General features: G+C 40.9%; 1 protein-coding gene across 1 annotated transcript; it reads left to right on the top strand.

The window, feature by feature from the left end:
• Positions 1–2,415: 2,415 nt before the first annotated feature.
• RIOK1 (RIO kinase 1) lies at positions 2,416–20,322 on the top strand (the record flags this gene model as incomplete). The annotated part of the gene is made up of 17 exons (XM_080340242.1): positions 2,416–2,537; positions 4,147–4,354; positions 5,506–5,596; positions 6,680–6,749; positions 7,425–7,467; positions 8,171–8,263; positions 9,209–9,321; positions 9,446–9,526; positions 10,064–10,150; positions 10,708–10,845; positions 11,378–11,481; positions 13,829–13,935; positions 15,051–15,116; positions 16,876–16,995; positions 17,263–17,316; positions 18,369–18,515; positions 20,212–20,322. The coding sequence occupies exons 1-17, from the start codon at positions 2,467–2,469 to the stop codon at positions 20,320–20,322; spliced, it is 1,704 nt and encodes a 567-aa protein (XP_080196368.1). The 5' UTR covers positions 2,416–2,466.
• Positions 20,323–21,032: the final 710 nt, after the last annotated feature.

Raw genomic sequence — 21,032 nt, forward strand, 5'->3', positions numbered from 1 at the left:
TAATGGGTGCAGTAGTTTTCCAAGGACAGTCTTGGGTGAGAAAGAACATGGAGCTACAGTGGTCCAGGCCAAATACATAGGTTGGTGGAGGTCTGAACTCCCAGGGATTAGGGGTGCTGACTGGTCAGCCTCTGCCACCTCTTTTCACATGCCCTGTCAAATGGTGGCTGGCAGATGGGACCGCAATGCTGCTCCTGCCCTTTTTTCCTTTTAACTTTACAGTGGTAAGTAAAGAGTGGAGAGGCTGAAGTCCTTGTTTTCCTTCAATGTGGGCCTGTGGGGAATACTGAAAAGTTACCTCTTCAGAAATATTGAAGGTGGAGGGCAGTATCTTCATATTTTGTGTCCCATTGTGGTGGAATAACTGTAGTCTGTGATTGCCTGACTCTCTCCTTCTGATCAGCTCATTAGCCTGATATAGTGTTATCTAAATAATTATATAAACCTCCTGTCTAAATGCCTTCTAAATGCTAATGCATTTATCTTCATGTCCTGTTGTGTGAACACAAGAAATATTACTATTAATACCTCCATTTCAGAAATGAGAAACTGCAACCGTGAGACTTGCATGAAGGGAATCGCCCAAGACCATACTGCGGTTCAGCCTGTGGTAGATCTGATTGAGAATCAAAGCCAGCCTAGCACTTCATAACTTAGGACATTCTCCTTCTGAAGGTATCACCATCACCTAGTGGCCTGTTTTGCTTAACCCCCTTGCAGGTGAATCATTTGTAGCACAGTTTGTGCCTGTTTCTAGATGAGTGCTTAAAGCCTGGGGAAAAAACAAAGCATGCTGCAGCCTATGGCTGTAGCAGAAGTTACATGCAAGCCTGAAGCAAACAAGGAATAAAAATGAATGTGGAAATCTTCTGGCGGTGTTATGTTTCAAATAATTCCCTGTCATTACAATAAATGTTGTGGTTTTTTTTTTTTACTTAGGAGCACTGAAAAATTTATTAGACAGTGAAATAAACCTGTAGGGCAGCACATTCTTTGCAGCTTCACCCACATAGATTAAGAATCCTCCAACAGCTAGTTCTAGTGTCAGAAGCTTAAGTGACAGAACTTGAAGACAGTCTGAAGTAAAGAGGCAGCTTTACAAATATCAGAAACTGGCTTGTTGCTTTCCACGTTCAGAGGCTCAAGGGGTTGACTTTACAGAAGTGTCACAGGGAAAATACATCTGTTCCAAGTATTCCAAAAGACTTCTTAGTATAAGCATCCCTGTTTTCTGCACAATTGCAGACACTTGATAGCCTTTTTATATAAGGCTTGGATAACGGGAACATTTCTACAACAATACTGTTTTAAAATTTTACCATTATGTAACAGCAAAAGCACAGCACTGACTTTTATTATTGTAATCCTACATTGTATCAATATATAAACAGTTTAGCACATTGTTCAGTGTAAGGGGTTATAATGAACATTTAACGAAGAAATGTTGTTTTTACAAAACTGAGGAGCTGGTGGTGCCTGACCACAGCAGGGGGGAGGGGCTGAGAGACATCAGTCTATGAATCCTTAATGTAAAACAAAGTCTCTTCAAACTAATCCTGGAATGCATACTGATACCTGTATTTACAAGTTAATCTAGGGGAAAGAGTAGCCAAAGAGCCAGAAGCCCATATTTTAAATAGATCAAAAAGGGAAAGGGTATTGTTTGGATTAGATGAATGAAATATGTAAACTGAGGCAGGCATTGAGTAGTCTGTAAACCCTGATGTACCCAATCAATGGGGAACCAGGGAGGGAATTTGCAGTAATATAAGCAGGGGCTTTTTCCCTATTATGTTTGCCTACCTTCAGGTAGAACACCCAGTCTTGCAAAATCATCACTAAAATACGCTTTGCTGAGAGATCCTGCCTGGGCCTATTGTATTTGCAAGGTAATTGTTTCCTACAGGGTATTACCTAAGATGCTTTTAGCAAGAACTGAAAATTTGGAATCCCTTTGTCCTTCGTTGCAGCTTTATTTCAATAGAAATCAGAATTTAACATTTCAGAGTGCATTAGATAAAACTGTTATCAATATCTGATGATTGACACAGGTAATCGCTAACCTTTTAGGGAAAACAACCATGAATCTGTGGTACAAATGGTAATTTCTAGTAAAAAGAAGGCTTGAAGATGGGATATTTTTAAGGCTGTGTTGTGCCATATTATGCAGATGTACCACAGATGAGTATGAACGTATTTATATACCCAGTGGTGGCTGTGAGTTCCCCCAGTGGAGGGAGCTACGAGAGGTACCCCCAGTCTTATTCCCTCCCCCCCTTCCCAACCCTGGCGCATCGCGACTGGGCCACACCCGACGGGGGGGACTGACGTCAGGCGTTCGCAGCCAATCCCCGCTCCGGAACCGGCGGCAGGTCCCGCCCCTCCCGACTTGGTGCAGCCTGGTTCTCCCTCGATGCTTTTGGTCCCTCTGCTGGCGCCGTAGGGGGCAGCCGGGCGCCCGCCGCCATGGATTACCGTGCGGTGGCCATGAGCCAGGCCGTGCCGGGGCAGTTCGACGATGCGGAGTGCTCCGACGGGTAGGGGACGGCGAGGGGACGGCTGTGGGACGCTCGGGGGGAGGCGGGCCGCGGGGCCCGCGCAGGCGTGAGGCGAGGCTGGGCGGACCTGGGGGGAGCGGGGTGGCCGCGGTGCCCCAGCGGTTCCCACAGGCCCTGCTGGCGGTTTGGGTGCATCTGTCCCGGGGGTGGTCGGCAAAAGCAACGGGTGGGGAGGGGAACAGCCCTGAACGGCTCCCGGCAGGGGGATGCCCGCCTGAAAACGGCGGGAGAGGACGGGTGTGCTGCCCCAGCTGAAGCCATGCGCTCACAGACTCATAGAATGTCCTGAGCTGGACGGGACCCACAAGGATCATGGAGTCCAACTCTTGTCCCTGCACAGGACAACCCCACAGTTCACACCAAGTGTCTGAGGGCTTGTCCAGTCTCTTCTTGCACACTGTCAGGCTTGGGGCCGTGACACCTCCCTGGGGAGCCTGTTCCAGTGCTCCACCACCCTCTGGGGAAGAACCTTTTCCTCATGTCCAACCTAAACCTCCTCTGGCACATCTTCCTGACATTCCCTGGGGTTCTGTCCTTGGTCACTAAAGAGTTCAGCACCTGCCCCTCCTGCCTTGTGAGGAAGCTGTAGCCCCATGAGGTCTCCCCTCAGTCTCCTCCAGGCTCAACAAACCAAGTGACTTTAGCTACTCCTCATATGGCTTCCCCTCCAAACCCTTCACTGATTTCGTAGCCCTCTTCTGGACACTCTCCAGTGCTCTCTCAGCTTTTTAATTATTGTGATTTCTCCCTTACCATTTTAATGGACAGACCCACCTGTAGATTTGGGTTGGTTGAGGCAGTTTCACCTTGGTATTATTTGATTTTAACTGAACATGTGAAACTACGTAAGAGAACAGCGAGTTGATTAGGACAGTAAATAACTTTGGTTCATTTTGGAATAAAAATATTTTTTTTGTTGCATTGAAAGTCTAGAGCTTTTTATATTTAGTGAGGGGGTGAATAAAAGAAGGGTCTTGTGCTATGGGTTCAAGCCATTTTCCTTACAGTTTACCATTTATTTAATTAAATGTCAAATGCCTGTGGGGAGTCTGCTTTGAGACATACTTATTCTGGCAGAAAAATGTGACGTACTACAGACATCAAGACATGAATAAGTCAAAAGGGTTAATTTATCCCACAAATTCTTTTTTAGGTCTAACTTTTTTTCATGCAGATTGTACTGGTGCTCTGAGTTACCGGTAGGTTGGCTGTCTGTTTCCAGTGAGATTTTGTGTGATACCTTGTCAGGTAGAAATCTACTAGGGCAGCAAGCAGAGTAGTTAATCTCTGGTGAAGGAGCCACCTGACCTGATCTGGTTTGTTCGTCTGATTGGAGTCAGAGGGATCCAAATACACGTAACTGCAGAACAAGTGAGAAGGCAGGAGTGATATGGTGAAGACAATTTAAATGTAGTCCATTGTTTAAAAGCTGTGACATCCTCTTCTATACTTGCTTAAAGAAAGGTGAAGTGAGAAATACCTCATGGAGAGCTAACCTTGTGAAATAATTTGTTTGGATAAATGTGTTGATTTTTTGATGACTGTAACAATCATTCGTAGTTATATAAATACCTGTATTTGTTTGAAGTGAATTTACGCAAGACACAGAAACGGCTAAAGAAGATGAGGTCACTGAGAACTGCCAGTTACGGATGCACGAAGAAGTTAACACTGAGGAAGGAAATGGTGATGGTGATGATGATGATGATGAAGAGGAAGATGAAGACTGGGACTGGGATGATGAGGTGGGAAGGCTCACAAAGCGCCACAATGCTGCCGGTGGATGCAATCCACAGGTATGTTGAAGGCTATTTGGTGAACATCAAGAGTACTCACGAGTAAATGGGGATAACCTGAAGGCTTTGTTCTTTTTTAGTATTATGTTCAGTGTAAATGCAAATTTTTTCTTGAGAGAAAAATTTCCTTTGAGTCTATTCCTCTGCTGTGCCAAGTGTGTCTGTACTTTGTAGCCAGAGCTCTGCCTGATTTCTTTGTCTCAAACGCTGTCATTGGATTCTCTTTGTCACTGCAGTTTTCCTTCTGTTCCTTACCTTTGTCAAATTTTCTTTCTTTTCCCACCCCAATCTTTACTCATGTTACTTACATTTTGGTATTTGTCCTCTGTCATCTTCCCCATCCTTTCTATTTAATTTTAAGACTATGCCTGCATCTCGCACCCAGGTTGAAGCAGGTTGTGTTTTGGACTAACAGTGAGGGCAGTAAAAGAAAGCATAGGAGATGGAGGGAGGTGCTAGAGGTGGATTAATTTAGAGTGTATGCTGTTGGCATAGAAACTCTGGCATTGTGCAGAATCAAAACCGTGTGTAAAGGGAGACCTAGCATGCTTCTTCCCTGCAGCTTGGACACTGGAGTTTCAAAACCTCTTTTTTTCCTATTGATATCAACACAACAGAGTAGTTGAGATAATTAGAGTGGTCCTGATTGTGGCATATCATGTCTGACTCACAGCATGTGCCCTGGGTGATTTATTGTTGCCTTAATTAGAAAGTTATGTTATCAAGTGTTGGTGAAATTGTATTCAGATATTGTGTTTGGCGAAGACTACCTGTCAGAAAAGATAGGATCTTGGAAAGTTTTCTGTTCTTTATCTTCTCATTTTTTGTCTAATTTTTCTTCTTGTTTCTGTCTGCTATTTCTCTTCCTTTTATAGAGAGAAGTGTTAATATTGGGGACTTGCAGCTCAATTCCCAGACTAAAAATTATCCTGAGTTGGATGACTTTTTTTGAATTTTAACTGATGTGTCACCTGTATTTTCCTGAATTGAGAAAAATCTGATGTTAAACTGTATCCATTTCCTCACCTTTTCTGGTTTTCTATTTATAGCTCTAGGCATAGGCATTTGAGGTGACTTTTCCAATGATACAGTCTGTATTTCAAAGTGCTATCTAGAGAAGGCAACTTATGTTAACAAATCCTTTGTTTCAGGCAAATAGACAGACCCCTAGTTGCTGTTCAGCAAAAATGTCTACCCCTACAGACAAGGCTTTAAGGAAGTTTGAACATAAAATTAATTTAGGTGAGTATAATTGCATTGTCTTCTTACATGGAAGCAGCTACCACTCTCTGATATTCTCAGACTAATTTTGCTTAATTTAAGCCAGAACTCACTGGAATGGCAGTTAACCGTTGCCACACAGATTGAAAAATGGCTTTTGTGTACTTGAAGTTGCCTTTAGTTTCCATTAACCAGCTGTCATACCCCTTTCTTTTCCCCTTCAGAGCCACAGGGCTGTTTTTTGTTTGCTTGTTTTTTTCTTCCTTCCTCTTGACTTACCCAGACCACATAAAATGGGAAGATTTCTTCCCTAGCTGCTCTGCAGGAATAAGCTCTTTGGCTGGAGGGAGGGTGTCACCTCTGTGACATTGTTGGCCATTCTTAAAGCTTCTAGACAGTGGCAGTCCCCTGTAGTACAAGGGTGGTACATTATGCTACCTCACAGGGGTAGAGTTTCTGTGATAAGCGAAGAGGCTGCAGTTCTAGCTGGTATAGTTTGATGTTTCCCATGGGATGGAAATGGCTGTTCAGCTCTGTCTGTTAGGGGTAGATATAGCTGTGATTGAGGCCTTTTGACAGAGTAGTAAACAGAGGTTGTGTTTTCCTTCATAACAAAGTGTTTCTAAAATTAAGCTTCCAAAGAGTAATGCTAGCATATGTAGGCAAATACAGCAGCTTTTATACATTTAGCAATTAATCAAATACTGGTTTAAGTACATTATGAGGAGAGAATCCTGGACTCTGTTGTGTGTTCTGTTTAGAACAATGGCATTTGATTGTGATAAGAGAGTGCTGGACAAATTTAATGGTGAGATGTTATCCTAAAGGCATTACTTCTGGATGGCATTATATCTCCGAGTGGGACTCCTTACTGATCTGTGTTGTTACCTTATAGTCCTTGAAATATAGACAGAGTGGAGTGCTAGATTAACTCTGGTATGTAGCTAAGCTTCTGGACTTGTTATAAAGAGCTCCACCTCTGTTTGAACATTGTGTCGTGGCATGTTGGCTGGCAGCAGGATTGCAGGGGCAATTCCCAACATAGGAAACTTCCTCAATACTTTTAAAATATTGTTTTTCTTCATTTTTTCATGTGTTTTTCAGATAAACTGAATTTTGATGACTCTGTTATAAACAGAGTCACAGAAAAGTCTAGACAGAAGGAAGCAGACATGTGAGTATTCTAGTTCTATTTTCATTTATATAATTTGAACCTGGAGTTCTTCTTTCCTAGTGTGATCCGGAGTTTGGAATAAATTTACTAAAAAAACCCCAAATTTGTAAATAATCTTCATGTGATTTGTTTTCCAATTTAAAACTTTTTTGTTTCCAGATCAGTTGTCACTCAAAAATTTTAATGCTTCTGGCACTGCTGCTTGTGTATTGGTGTAGTAAGACAGAAGTGTCATGCCACTAGCAAAAGACTATTTTATCTCTGATGCTCTTTTTCTAAACAGAGGTCCTTAAGCATTTTGGCTAGAAAAAAATGCTGGAAACTTTCTGAAGTTTCCACCTGATGATTTGGTGAGATGAGGTACCTTAAAAAAAAGAATTAAGCCTGCCACTCATAGCCCTGTGTTGTTATGACATTTATTGTTTTCTCCTGAGTGAGCATTATTAAGTGGAGGCAAGAAGGTATCTGTAAAAGTGAAGGGCACTGATGTTTGTGTGTTTTGCTTGTTTTGTGTTTTATTTTCTGTCTGCAGGAGAAACCTTTGCTTTTGTATGAACTGAAAGCCTTACTTCTTGAGGCTGTCATCTTCTCTTTGGTACCGAATGTCATGTTTTACTCTGTCAAAGTAATGAGTCCATGTGTGGGATTGTATAATTTTATTTTCACTTCTGCTAGGTACCGAGTCAAGGATAAGTCAGACAGAGCGACAGTAGAACAAGTAAGTCCTTTGTGCATCACATTTCTCTTTTGACCTGGGCAAATAGTGTGGAATTTTGGAATCAATGATAAAATGGATGCTGTAGGAACAGAGTTTTGCCTTGGAATTCTGTTTCCCTTGTTATCCTGAAAGAGACCTGTTGTTTCTTTGTTTCTTTCGTGTGTGAAGGTTGCATTTGCTTCCATAAACATTTTGGAGCTCATTTTTGTGATTAGCATTGTGATTTGATTGTATATGCAATGCAGAATTCCATCTTAAGCTTTTATTAAATTCCAAACAACAATTAAAAAATGGTGGATTTGCTTTTTTTCCTTTTTTGTTCTTTAGCAAGACTGACCTATTACTGGCCCAAGGCCACATAGCTGCTCTACAAGAGCTATGATAGCTATATCTTAAGAGAAACCATGTTTTAACACATTTAATGTGACTGTGAGCAGGAACTTATTCTCTTATGTATTTTCTTGAGCTAGCTCAAGGTCATATGCTTAGCTAAAAAAAAAAAATCTTGAAAGAGAAAGAGAAGTATTGTTCTAGAATCATGGCAAGATTCTGAGTAGCAGCTGTTTGGATTATCATTTGATAATCCAATAGAATAGTCTGATGCCATGGGTCTTTAATATAGTATTAAGAACTGACTGAATTAGTAGGTTTTTTCCTTCTTCAAACAGAGCAATTTTGCTGACTTTTCTGTATTAAATTTGAGGTGTTGGATCCAAGGACCCGAATGATTCTGTTCAAGATGCTAACTAGAGGCATCATATCAGAAATCAATGGCTGCATCAGCACAGGGAAGGAAGTAAGTTTTATTACAAATGACATGATAGTTGTTCTCAGCAAGCCTGGTGGAAGCCTGTGATTCACAGAAGGTGTGTGGAAATACTTGGTTTTAGGAAGTTATCTTAAGATAAAATGCAATTTTTGTTAAAGGAAACAAGTTTTCCCAAGTATGAAAGATTTCTAGGAATACTTAAATATGATCTTGAATTTGTGGATCTTTTTAACTCTATGTTACAACTGAATTTTTTGGAAGGTGTATGTGTATACACAATATTAAGCACTGCCTGAAAAACATATAAACCCAGGTAATTCTTTCTTTGTGCAGGACACTCTTGCATGCAGATCAGACCAGTTCCACATGTCAGTAGACATGGGAGTATCTAAGTTGTGTAACAGAATTCTGCTTAAATACTATTGAACCTTAATAGCTTTTACAAAACTAGCATGTTTATATGCTGTTATTATCAAGTAATATTGCAGATAATTAAAACCAGACCATAAATGTTTAAGGAAATTAATAAATCAGTTTTAGAATGCCTAGACCCTCGGCTGATTTGGTTTTCTTCCAAGTCCTTGGCTGCTAGGATTAAAGGCATACTTCCACCTCTTGTCAACATGAGATATTTGGGCCGTGCTTTATGGACTAAATAGTGCAAGGGCTCAGATTAACCCTTCCCACAGGGGCTTGTTTCAGTCTCTGAAATGTGGAGGAGATGCAGTTTTCCTGTGCATTGTTGTTTTTGGCCTATATGAGTTGTCACACCCGTGCACAGACCTGGGTACTTCCCATAAGCTGCCTCTGGCAGAAAAGGAATCGCCTTTGTGTGCAGTCTCACTCAGATGGGTGCCATGTAGCAGCTGGGGAGAGATCAGATCTTTTCCAGATGTCAGAAAGGCGAGAGAAGGTTATATTGGTTTAAAGAGTTTTTCTTTAATACTATTTCTTCCCTTCATAATCCGATAGGCTAATGTATATCACGCCAGTACTGCAAATGGAGAGAACAGAGCAATAAAGATTTACAAGACCTCTATTCTGATGTTTAAAGATCGGGATAAGTATGTGAGTGGCGAATTCAGGTGAGTTTGACTTCTGCCTGGTTTTACTGGGGAAGAGGGGTTATTTGAAAGGGTTAATAAAATCACCAGTGCTGATACTGCATTAATTCACTAAGAGTCTCTGTTGTCTCTTTTTTATTTAAAGATTTCGTCATGGGTATTGCAAAGGCAACCCAAGAAAAATGGTGAAGACATGGGCTGAAAAAGAAATGAGGAATTTAATAAGGTAACTCTTCCAATTTTTATTTCAGCATGGAAAGGTGTAATTAAAACTTTTATAGGAGGTACCCTCCTGTTGCTAGACTGTGGCTATTTTAGGGTCTCTGGAGTACTTGGGAAAGTGTCATAAGCTTCCCTCTGGGAGAGAAAAGAAATGGTGGGGAGGAATAATGATATTAATTTGTCTTGCTACTCATGCTCTAAGCTCTTCATTGTCTGTATGACATGAGTGAGAAGTGAGGAAAAGCTAGAATAACTGCTGCTGAGTAACAGCACACTGTGTGATATAGGTTAATCTAGGATTAGCCTGAACTGTGTAAAGATTCTTTGTCTGACATGGGAATGCTTAGAGAAGGGTCAGAGCCAGAATGGTTGTGGCTTTTTTATTCATTTCCTAGTTGTTCTTCACAAGTGAGGGTTGCCTGAGCAGAGGAGTTCTTATTGTTTATTATGTTTAAAGCAACAGAGCTTCTATAGGCACTAGTGCAATGGAAATAGTAGAGTTTGGTTTTATTTCTTTTGTGGATTTGTTCTTGTGTTACAGGTTGAATACAGCCCAGATACCTTGCCCAGAGCCAATTATGCTAAGAAGTCATGTGCTTCTCATGGGCTTTATTGGTAAAGGTGATAGGTAAGTATCCTTAGAATATCAAATATATAAAATATGTATTTTTTTTTAGTAGCTTTCCACAAAGGTTTAATAAAAACAAGCCAACCAACCCTCTGAATTTACCTGCTATTACTTAAGGCCTGTAAAATTAACGTTACTCTTACTCGTGCATATGACCTGTAGAATACCCAGACATTTGCCAGCTACTACTGCAGACAACCTGCATGATTCTGAAGCCTCAGTTGTCTGGAAAATGAATTAATAAAGTGGCTTAGCCAGAGATGAAGGCTGGAAAAGCTTGCTGATCACACCTGAAGGTGCCTCATTGTTTTGTGGTACAGACATTAATGTATCATGACCCAAATTAGCTCATGTTGGAAACAGAGCTCCCTTATCTTTGGAAAGCATATACCAAGCTTTGCTGCCCCTCATGCTGGCTCTGTGCACTTAGGTGCTCATGCTGACTTGCTTGACACACTTAGTGAGCAGAACGATCAGGTACAGCAATTAAAGCATTTGCAGCTGGTATGAAGAAAGAAAAAGTATTCACTTTGTGTTTTTTGTGTTGTAATTTCAAGGCCTGCTCCTCTGCTGAAGAACGCTCAGTTATCTGACTCCAAAGTCCGGGAGCTGTACCTGCAAATCATCCAGTACATGAGAAGAATGTACCAAGATGCCAGACTTGTTCACGCAGATCTCAGTGAATTTAATATGCTGTATGTTTTTAAACTTTGCTCTGAGTTGTGACATCTAAAACGTATGCATTGGCAGAACTCTATGTGAGAGTACTAATCTGCCTTTAAGGGAGGGTGGGGTCCTTTTCATGCCTGGGTTTTGTAACTTCTGTAATTAATTATGTAGCTTTTAACCCAGATCTGAGCTTTCTCTTTTTTGTTTAAGAAAAAACAAACACCACCACCAAACAAACCAAAAAAAAACCCTCTCACAAACAAGCAAACAAAATCTCAACTAGAGAAAAAATTAGTAAGGTTTTTTTTGTTTGTTTGTGTTTTTTTGATGGTCATCAGAAGACTGTTTCTTTGAAGTTTAATAATGTAGCTTGTGTAGAGGAGGGAAAGGATTGACCCAAAAAAAGGACTCTACCCTAACACACAAGGTGTTTGCTAGAGAAATGCCTTAGGATTGTTAGTGGGCTCCTCATTTTGAAGCACGCTTCAATCCCTGCCCCTCAAGAATCTCCCACGTAACAGCGGTGGGGTTGGTGCAGCTCTGTGCACTTGTTTGCAGGTACCACAGCGGGGACGTGTACATCATTGATGTGTCACAGGCCGTGGAGCATGACCACCCGCACGCACTGGAGTTCTTGCGAAAGGATTGTGCCAACGTTAACGGTGAGTGGGCTGCACTTCAGCTCTTGTTCTGATAGCTGGCTTATTCAGGAAGGTGAATGGTGTTCCCTCATGTTCTTTCAGGTATAACTGACTATAGAAGCTGTCAAACTTCTGTTAAAATACTCCCATCTCCCAGGTTCTCGTGGCTTCCCGAGGGCGCAGTGTACTGTGCTGAGTTCACAAGAGTGGAGCCTGTTTTGCTAGAAATCATCTGGCCAAAATGAGTCACCTGGTTGAATATTAGATTTGCAATAGATCTGAGATCAGTCTCAGACTGATTAGAGATCAGTCCCAATCTGCAGCAGTGCCCACCACAGTCTTAACTTCCTTTATTAAAGACTGCACAGACATATTCGTATGTTTCCTTCTGTGAGTGAATCCACATCTGGAACTCATTGGCTGGCAAGAAGTTATTGTGTGTTACAAAGTTCTGTGCACTTAATTGTCCAGGTCAGCTGAGAGGATTGAGGCATAGAGTAATTTATTAGAGATGTTATCACTTGTCATCGTATTTTCATAAACAAGGTACCTTTATGGTTGTCAAGGGTTTAGATTGCAGGGTGACAATAAAACCCTGGCAGATGTATTGTAAACCTTCTCCCCCCTGACTTCCCCCTTTTTCCCTTCCCTCTCCCCCCTTCCCACTAAGGACAGGCGATCGGGAGCGAAAGAAGGACAGAGAGAAGAGAGCTGGAAAAATTAAAAATGTTTTGCTAATGCTACTACTAATAATAGAGAAAATAATACAAAATATACAAAACCAATGATGAAAGTCTCAGCAACTGCAGAGCTGGCACCCAAAGTCCTGGATTAGACTCTGCAGCCAACCGGAGCTGCATTCAGTCTGTCACTAGGCCTCAGTTCGCAGGGATGACTAGCAAGGTCCTCTCCTAATATCAGCCATAAGCAGAGGGGACAAGATCCTCATGATGTCCCACTTTTATATGAAGTATTCATGTGAATGGAATGTTATACACAGTTGGTCAGTTTCTTGGTCACCAGTTTCTGGTCGCCCCTCTCGCGAGATGTCCATCCGTGCTTATCAGTAACTTTGCACTGCATTGCTATGTTTACCAACACATGTATCTGGTTCTCCAGGAAAATGCAGCTAATATGAAGCTTTAGCTGACAGGCAAAATTCACTAAAAGAGAAACTTGTTTTTAACAAAACCAGGACAATGGTATTTTTCCCTTGAAAATTTGATGTTCATGCATCAATCTGTACGTTGTGTAACAGACACACACCTCCTGGTAGTGTGTGTTTCTCCCTGAGGATGAGAAATCTGTTACTACAGACTGCTTTTGTCCCCCTTTTCTTTTCGGATTGACTTTTTTTCTAATTTTACAGAGACTCTTGAAAGTCTGTGGAATAAGAACTCTGCATTTTGATGCTATGTGTTTGTTGAGACCCAGCATGTGAATTTTTCCTTATTCCTTTTCTGTTCATGGGTTTCTAATAACTCGCTTCTGGCTCAGATACTTTCACCCTTGTACTTTGGCTTGCTCTCCCTAGATATTCTAGTGCTCCAGTGAGTTGCAGTGGTTTTGGTGTGTTTTGTTTGTTTTCTGTCACTGCAACTGCATCTATGTAGTCCTTCACAGAGACTCTGAGGAACTCTGAGAAAGTCATCAGCTTTATGCTCTGCCCTAGCTGTGGTCATTGTGAAGACTTTTGGTCCCAAGGGCACAGAGAGCTCCCTCCAAACTTCGTTGTTGTTCTATGATTAATTTCTCATGGTGAGAGATCTTCTGAGAACCTTAGTAGGAAACACTTATTAAACAATCCTTAGTGTTTTTCAATGCTGTTTTTCAGCACTGAAGTGCAGCCTCCCAATTTGGTTATGCTTGACTAAAGTTCTGAGTGTAACAACTGAGGAAAATTCTAATATGTTAATGTGTCTTCCCTTTTAGGTGGATCATAACTAGGCTGTACTGTGTTTCAGTGAATGCTTCTGTTTCTGTTTGGCAAAAGTTTGAGGTCTCTATTCCTTACTCTTTTAAATACATTTTTCATCTTAGTCATTGAAAATACAACACCTGTCTTGAATTGTTTACTACCTAGCCCCTTCACTATTAAGTCTGGCTCCTGCTGAAATTGACTTGGCTTTTATATTTGTCCGGTTTTATTCTTCTTTCCTTATTCATTGCATCTGAAAGGTAACCAGTTTTATTTTGGATGGGCAAGAGTAATCCGATAGTTAAACCCAGTATGATGCAGTACATGCTGCTAAGACTTTCCCAAGTCGTCAGGACCATTGGCTTGCTGTAGCTGTCACTTTAGCATCACAGCTGCCTATGTGACATGTAATTACTTACAGTTTTTGTCTCTGACCTTGTTTCTTGGTAGACTTTTTCCAAAAGCGCAATGTTGCAGTGATGACCGTAAGGGAGCTGTTTGAGTTTATTACTGATCCTTCTATCACAAGCGAGAACATTGATGACTATCTGTCTAAGGTGAGACCTCATGGCCTTGTTGCTTATGTAGGAAGACTTGAACAGTAAAATCAGATCTAGGTCAAGCTCCTTTATCTCATTTACTCTACATCCCGCTATTGAAGGAATCTGGTACGTGACATTGTTATGCCAGTGCTTCAAAAACGCATGTGGGGTTTTTTGCATGTATACCATTATAGAATGACAATACTTCATTCTGTGTTTTAACAAAAAGTCTAATTATGAAAACTCAAATGTCTGTTTCAGGTGCTACTAAAACCAGGATGCTTTAAATTAGTTTGCTGTTTTTGACAAGGAGAAGCTCTGCAGAAATATAACCATGCTTATATAGAGAATGGGGTTAAGAATGCAGATCTGAGCAGGGTGGGCTGAGAGAGGAGGAGAATCGCTCAGGGCAATGCTGCTCCAAGGTACAACATGGTCCTGCTAGCCAAATGTAATCAATGGCAGAACACGTTGATTCTAGGAGGAGGTAAACTTAGTGCTGCTAGCAGCTGCCAGTCCTCTACTCCCAGTTAGATGTTTCCTTAAAAAGGGAAGGAAGTGGGAAAAAAGCTTTTTAAGTTAATCTAAGAGAAATGGGAGCCACATATGCTATGCTCAGAGTAGAGATTTGTTGTGTCATTCTTGGTCAAGACCATGTGAGTGTGGTCCATATACCAGTACAGCATGGGGATTTCCACATGTTTTGTACTTTCTGTCATATTGGAGGTTGAATGAGACAGAGCTGTGCTACATGGTTCCCCATACTTGTGCTCCCCTGGCTTTGCTCAGTGTGTGTGAGAAGAGCCAAGTTCCAGGACTGAGCACTGCTCATGGTATTCTCCTTGTGCTGTTACGTCCTGTAGTTGTGCTGGACCTGCCATAGTTTGGTCTGGGAGGAGCAGCAAGCATGTTTTCCCTCGATTAATAAAGCAGATCTGCAGTTCTAGGTGAGCTTCGCAGCAATGTTGGTTACCATTAGGTGTCGCTGAAGGCATTGCCATTGGGAAAGCCGGAGTATTTGTGAGTGGACAGTGTGGAGTACGTGGAGACACACAGATGGGAATGGTTAGTTGGATTAAGTGATGCGATTATAGAGAGTGATAACTTTGTATTGTTTGGTATTTCTTTAGGCAATGGAAATAGCATCGAAAAGAACAGAGGAGGAAAGATCCAGTCAAGATAAAGTGGATGAGGAAGTAAGTGAGGATTTTTGTTCCTTTTGTGAAATTAATATTAACCTTGCATCTTCTAAACAATGAAAAACATTCTGTTTTATTTGGCAAAATGTACAGATGATAAACAAAACATTGTTTGTAATACTGATATGTCTGGAACTAGTTGAGATGTGAAGTATTAAGGGATGCCATGTGTAAAAGCTGACAGTGCTAAGGTGTTAGGAGGCAAATGCTCCATTTCCGAAACCAATGTGTTTGCTTGTAGCTGAGTCCCTTGATGTATCTTCCCGTTCAGGTTCAGTTAACAAAACAACCTGATTATGCCAGTGTTTTTGCACCAGTGATGCAGAAGCAGAATATTTGGATATGTGCATTGACCAGATTGCCTATCTGGTTCCTGTTCTGGTCTAATTCGGTTCTTCCATGTACTGTTTTTCTTCCTTGCTTTTACATTAAGTGAAGCAATTTCAATTCCATTACAGGAAACTGTGAACATTCTGCAAAGGCTTGATGTAAACATACAACAATTTCTATCTTAGTCTTATGTATCTGTTCCAGAAAAGTTGATTGTTGTTTTGTATTTGTTTGCATTGAGGTTTTTTTTGTTGTTTGGTTGGGTTTTTTAACCACCACAACAAAAACAAATGAACAAACAAAAAAAGCCTCCATGTTGAGTAGAATTTGTATCAGTGAGAACCTATTTGTACTGGTTCACATGGTGTTTGTCATTGAAGTCAATACTACTTGATTTATGGAAGACTTCTTTTTTTATCTCTTGGAGCTCTGCAGGTCTTACTAACTGCTTCTGGCTCAAGCTTGACCAAGGAATGATTTTTTGGTTTGGTTGTTTCCTAAGTTATCCCAGGCATACAACTTGTGCACTGTAGGGTCAGATGTTGGTATTTTGTTGCAAGCCCATCTTTTGCAAACCAATTATTCCTTTGCTATATAAAAGTACTGACCTGTAAGAGAGGTGGTTTATTAGCATCTAAATTTGGTTTATTTCTCTTGGACTTCGCATGTGACCATGGCTAGTTCATGTCACTGCCTTCACAAAAGAGTAGAGCTGATTAAGGGCAAGCTCTGCAGAGATGGGGGCCTCTGCTCTTTACACAGCACTTAGTCTAGCGGTTGTGATCATAAAGTGTACGAAATCTGTGTTGTGATTGAACTGATACCACAAGAAAAGAGAAGCAAAATGCTTCTCTCTGATCTGGGAGTGCCTTAACTTTGCTGGAGGACTGTTTCAAAAAGGCTGCATGACAAATTTTAAGTTGTTTGTTGTTGATAGTGCAGTTAGGGTTTACTGTACTATACTGCTGCAGGAACATTTTTTGAGTCAGACTGTAGGTTGAAGCAGGTATCGTTATATAAAGAGATTAAATTCCAACAGTACCTTTTAGTGGAGTTGTCTCCTGAAGGCTTTGTAAACATCATCATAAAAACATCAGAAAAAAATCGTTAGAACACAAAACCTTAGGACTCAAATAGGTTAAGAGGAAGTTGGAAGGGTGAGAAAATCTTGTAAGTGGCCTGGCTGTGGTCATGCTAAGGAAGGAGCCGTGTTAGTTGTGATCTATCAATAATATGTAGGTTGGACGTTCCTGCAAAATGAAAGATACAGTTGAGATGGTATTGGGTGATTGCTGTGTTCACTTTTAGTTTCTCTGAGCCATGAAATCCTTTGTGATTATTCTCTTAAGGATGTATAATTAGGAAGGAAGAACATCATTAAACTATCTGTAAATTAGTGACTCTGTGTTTCCTTTTACTCTACTAGGTGTTTAAGAAGGCTTACATACCTCGAACTTTGACTGAAGTTAAAAACTATGAGAGAGATGTGGATATAATGATGAAATTAAAAGAAGAGGATATGGCATTGAATGTTCAGCAAGACAATGTGAGTAGACATGTTGAGGCACTGCAAAAAAAGAGGCAGGGAATATAAATTCTTCTTACTGGAAACTGATAGCAACAAACAGAAGCCTTGTTACCAAGGTGTGAAGTACTGTGTCTAGTGTTATACTTTAAAATCGTCTGGTTAGTACTAGTGCTGACATTGTGGGTTTTTTCCTGGGGATTTTTTAAAGATAATATTTTTCTCTGGGCATGAAGAGTTAAGACTTATTTTGATAACATAATTTTCTTTCTCTCTCCCTGGGTGTAGATTCTCTACCAGACTGTGACAGGGCTGAAGAAGGATTTGTCTGGTGTTCAGAAGGTGAGAGGGTCTTTTTGAAATCCTCTGTTTCAGCCATTTTCAGGAAAGTATTTACAAGGAATACAGCAAATGTGTCATCTTACAGCTGACACTGTGAAAGAAGTCTCTTGTCTGCAGAGTGACCATTTATGTCTGGGATGGGTCTGGCATGACAGCATATCTGTTCACCACATGAATTGCTTCCCTGCACTGTGGCTGATGTTGGTTGTTTGAGAATGAAACGATAATCCTCTCTATGGCCATGATCTCTAAAGTAAAGGTGGAGAGGAGGGAAGGCATTTTCCAGTTATGGAAAATATAATTGATGTAAATTGTAGCATGACTACAAGTTTTGATATGTTTGGGGTAGCTTTGCTGTAACTATTGTGCAAAAAGAACCCTGCAGTATAAGGTGTAAGATATTATGTTTTGCTATATTTGAAGTATTTGACAGTGATAGTTCTGTAAAGTACATTGGATAAGAAGCTGGGTACAGATCAGTCTGTAGGAATATAATTCACAGCAGAAGCCCTAAGTGGATTCTCCTGTCTTCCTTTGTAAATGTTACCTAGTAGTAGTGTAGACTCTGTTTTAAAATGTAAATATAAATATGGGTGGAATCAGACTGTGGCACAGTCTCCAGGCTTAAGAATAAGTCCGTTTCCAGTGTAGATATTTGTTTTTGCAATAAAGCCTACCTACGGTGCCCCCAAGGTAGATTTGGGTATGATCCAAGTATAATTAAAATTTCCCTTCCAGATATGTTAGCAAATTGCTGTTTAACTTATGGAAATTAGTTTGGGAGTGCCAATACAACTGTGCTCTGAGCCCTGACCTAAAAGATTCTGTGTCGTACACTCTAGATTCCTTGTTCTTAGTTTGGGTGAACCTACTTTTCATTCTTTTTCTTGAGACCCTGATGGCTGTAGTAAAGGAAATGGCACAAGTTTGCTTAATGGTCTCTTTGCAGCAGATCCTGTTTTGTTTTTATATGTAGGTATAGATATGTGTGTGTATATATTGTCATTAGACTGCCTTGGTTTGATATAATTCTCTCTTGATCTATCTTGTAGATTCCAGCACTTCTTGAAAAGGAGGCAGATGAGTCAGAAACGGACTCTGATGATGATGATGATGGCAGCTCAGAGGACTCTGATTCTGGCTGTAAAGAATCTGTACATCCCAAAGATAAACCTGCTGAAGTCAGCATGGACAAAAAGGTCAGCTGGCCAGGAATTGTTTATTTTTCCCACCTTTGCCTATGGGACAGGAAAAAAATCCAGACTTAGTTTTGAGTGGTTCTTGCTGTTTCTTGTCTGAAACAAGCTATGGACTGTAGTGGAAAATGAGAGCAGAGAAAGTGGATTTCATTATGGATGCTTTATTAATGGTATTTTTATGTAAAGAAACACATAACATAGCTCTCTGGAGCCTAGGCAAAATTAGGAGAGAGGTCTCTGCAGGAAATTCTTAAGGCTGCGCAAAGCAGAATTTAGTGAAGCCTGGGCAGCTCTTCAGTGCCTCTGGCTGCTCTTCCACGATTTGGTGTTCAGGTTTGTGGTCATGGTCCCTGATAAAACTCCTTTTGCTCAGGGAACTGAGGCCACTTGACCTGTTGAACTGCTGACTTGGTGACAACCTCTGTACCACAGTGGTTGTGGCCAGTACCATTAGTACAGACTGGCTAGCTCTGCTGTGGGCAGGAGATTGAATGCGGTCATGCAAAGGGATTATGGTGGTTGTTTTTGTGGTGGTGGTGTTTTTTGGGGGGGGTTGGGGGAGGGAGGGGTTTGGGTTTTTTTGGTTGGTTGTTTTTTGTTTTGTTTTGGGGTTTTTTGAAGGTTTTATTTTCCAAACTCCATAACAAGTATGCCCTGTTTTGGTGAGGCTCTTCTGCAGAGTAGCACACATGGGTTAGAGCCTTTTGGCAGCCTTTTAGGTGCCGTGCAAAAGAAGAATTCAAACTTGCTGGGCTTGCATCCTTCAAGATTTGGGGGGTTGATTGTTAGGTTTTTCTTCCCAGAAAAGGTGATATAGTGTCTGTCAAAAATGCAGTGGTCTCATAGACACTTTCTACCAATCTAAAGCTGCTGCCTTTCAGATGTGAAGCAGGCAAGTCTTGGTCACTTCTCATCCTTATGGACAGGTTTTCATTTGTACTTCTTTTTGTCTGAGTAAGATGTGGTTCTTGATAACCTATGCATTCAGCTATAGCTTTAACAACTCATTAGCAGCAATTATTTCCACCGCCCACCTCATTATGCTGAATTTGTGTTTTCCAGTTGAGTCTCTTCACTGTCTGGCACAAATTATAGTGTATTGCAGTAGCATAGCACCCTTTGCCAATGCTGATGATCATGAGCTTGCTCTGAGTTACCAACAGTTACTGGATCAGTATTTTTGCATGGTATATAGAAACACATGGTAGCAGAAAACATAGGTCACGCATCCTGTTGTAATCTTAGGTGTAAATAGCATGAGTTTAGAGTGCCTTTTAGAATCACTGAGGTTGGGAAAGACTTCCAAGGTCATAGAATTCAACTGTTAACCGAGCAGTGCCGAGTCCACCGCTAAATCATGTCCCTAAGTGCCACATCTATATGTCTTTTAAATACCTCTAGGGATGGTGACTTCACCACTTCCTTTCTTCAAAGGTTACAAGAAACTCAGGTTTTAACAAGTTTGAATTTTGCCTTGTTTGTTACCAGTGTACAGCTCCACCCCCAATCTATACTTCCTTTTTTCTTTCCCCTCACTATTCTGATTTTTTTTTTTCCTCTTGATAACCTCATTTTTATTTGGTGTATTAATTAACTTGTTAATGTTGTTATGTTGTAATGTTAATGTAATTGATTGACCTGCTTAAAATCTTTCATTCCTTCTGACTTTCAATGAATGGTGTTTGATCCTTTATAGGAAAGGAAGAAGATGGTTAAAGAAGCCCAAAGAGAGAAGAGAAAAAACAAAATTCCAAAGCATGTGAAGAAGCGGAAAGAAAAGACTGCAAAAATGAAGAAAGGCAAATAAAATCAGCTTTGCCTTGGGGAAAGGGCTGGTTTGTTGTGGGTTATTTAGTTACCATCTTTTTTCTTTTTGAAAAAAAATTAAAAGCCTTTTATTTATATACGTGCAGTGTTAGCTCTGAGGGTGGTTTTGTTAATAACATGGTGTAATTGTTTGAACAGAGTATATGCCATGGGTTTCTCAATAGGAAAGAGTGAGTTTAACGCTTGTCCACATTAAAGTCCTTTAACGTAGGGCACTGTTGCACTTAAGAGCCCTATGAGCCAGCTGTTTTTTTAAGCTGGTCAAATGAGTATATGCCATCAACATTAATGACGTGTTTGAATTCAAGGCTGTGTAAAGGCTTGCGGCAGGGCCTCTCGGTGGTATGGCTCAGCATTATCAGCCCACGTTGTGCTAAGATGCCCCAGCTCTTCAGTAGAGAGCAGCTGGCAGATCTCTTCTCCTAAGTGACCCACTTGGGCTGGGGCAAAGGTGCTGTACTGAAGACTGACCACCTTCTATCTTGGCAGCCACTTTAGCGACTGAGGCTGACAAGTCTTGGGAGAGGTGTCCTTCTCATGCTGTAGCACATCAGCTGTCTTTTCCCACTGCCTGCAGCTTCAGAACATTCTGTGCCAGCATGGAGAAAGGTCCTCATTCCAGTAAATGTCTTTCATATGTTCTTCCACATTAAAGGTGGAGTTAATGCTCTGGGGATTTGTGCTTACAGG

This window comes from Nesoenas mayeri (assembly GCF_963082525.1).
Source record: "Nesoenas mayeri genome assembly, chromosome: 2".
Taxonomy (NCBI): Eukaryota; Metazoa; Chordata; class Aves; order Columbiformes; family Columbidae; genus Nesoenas; species Nesoenas mayeri.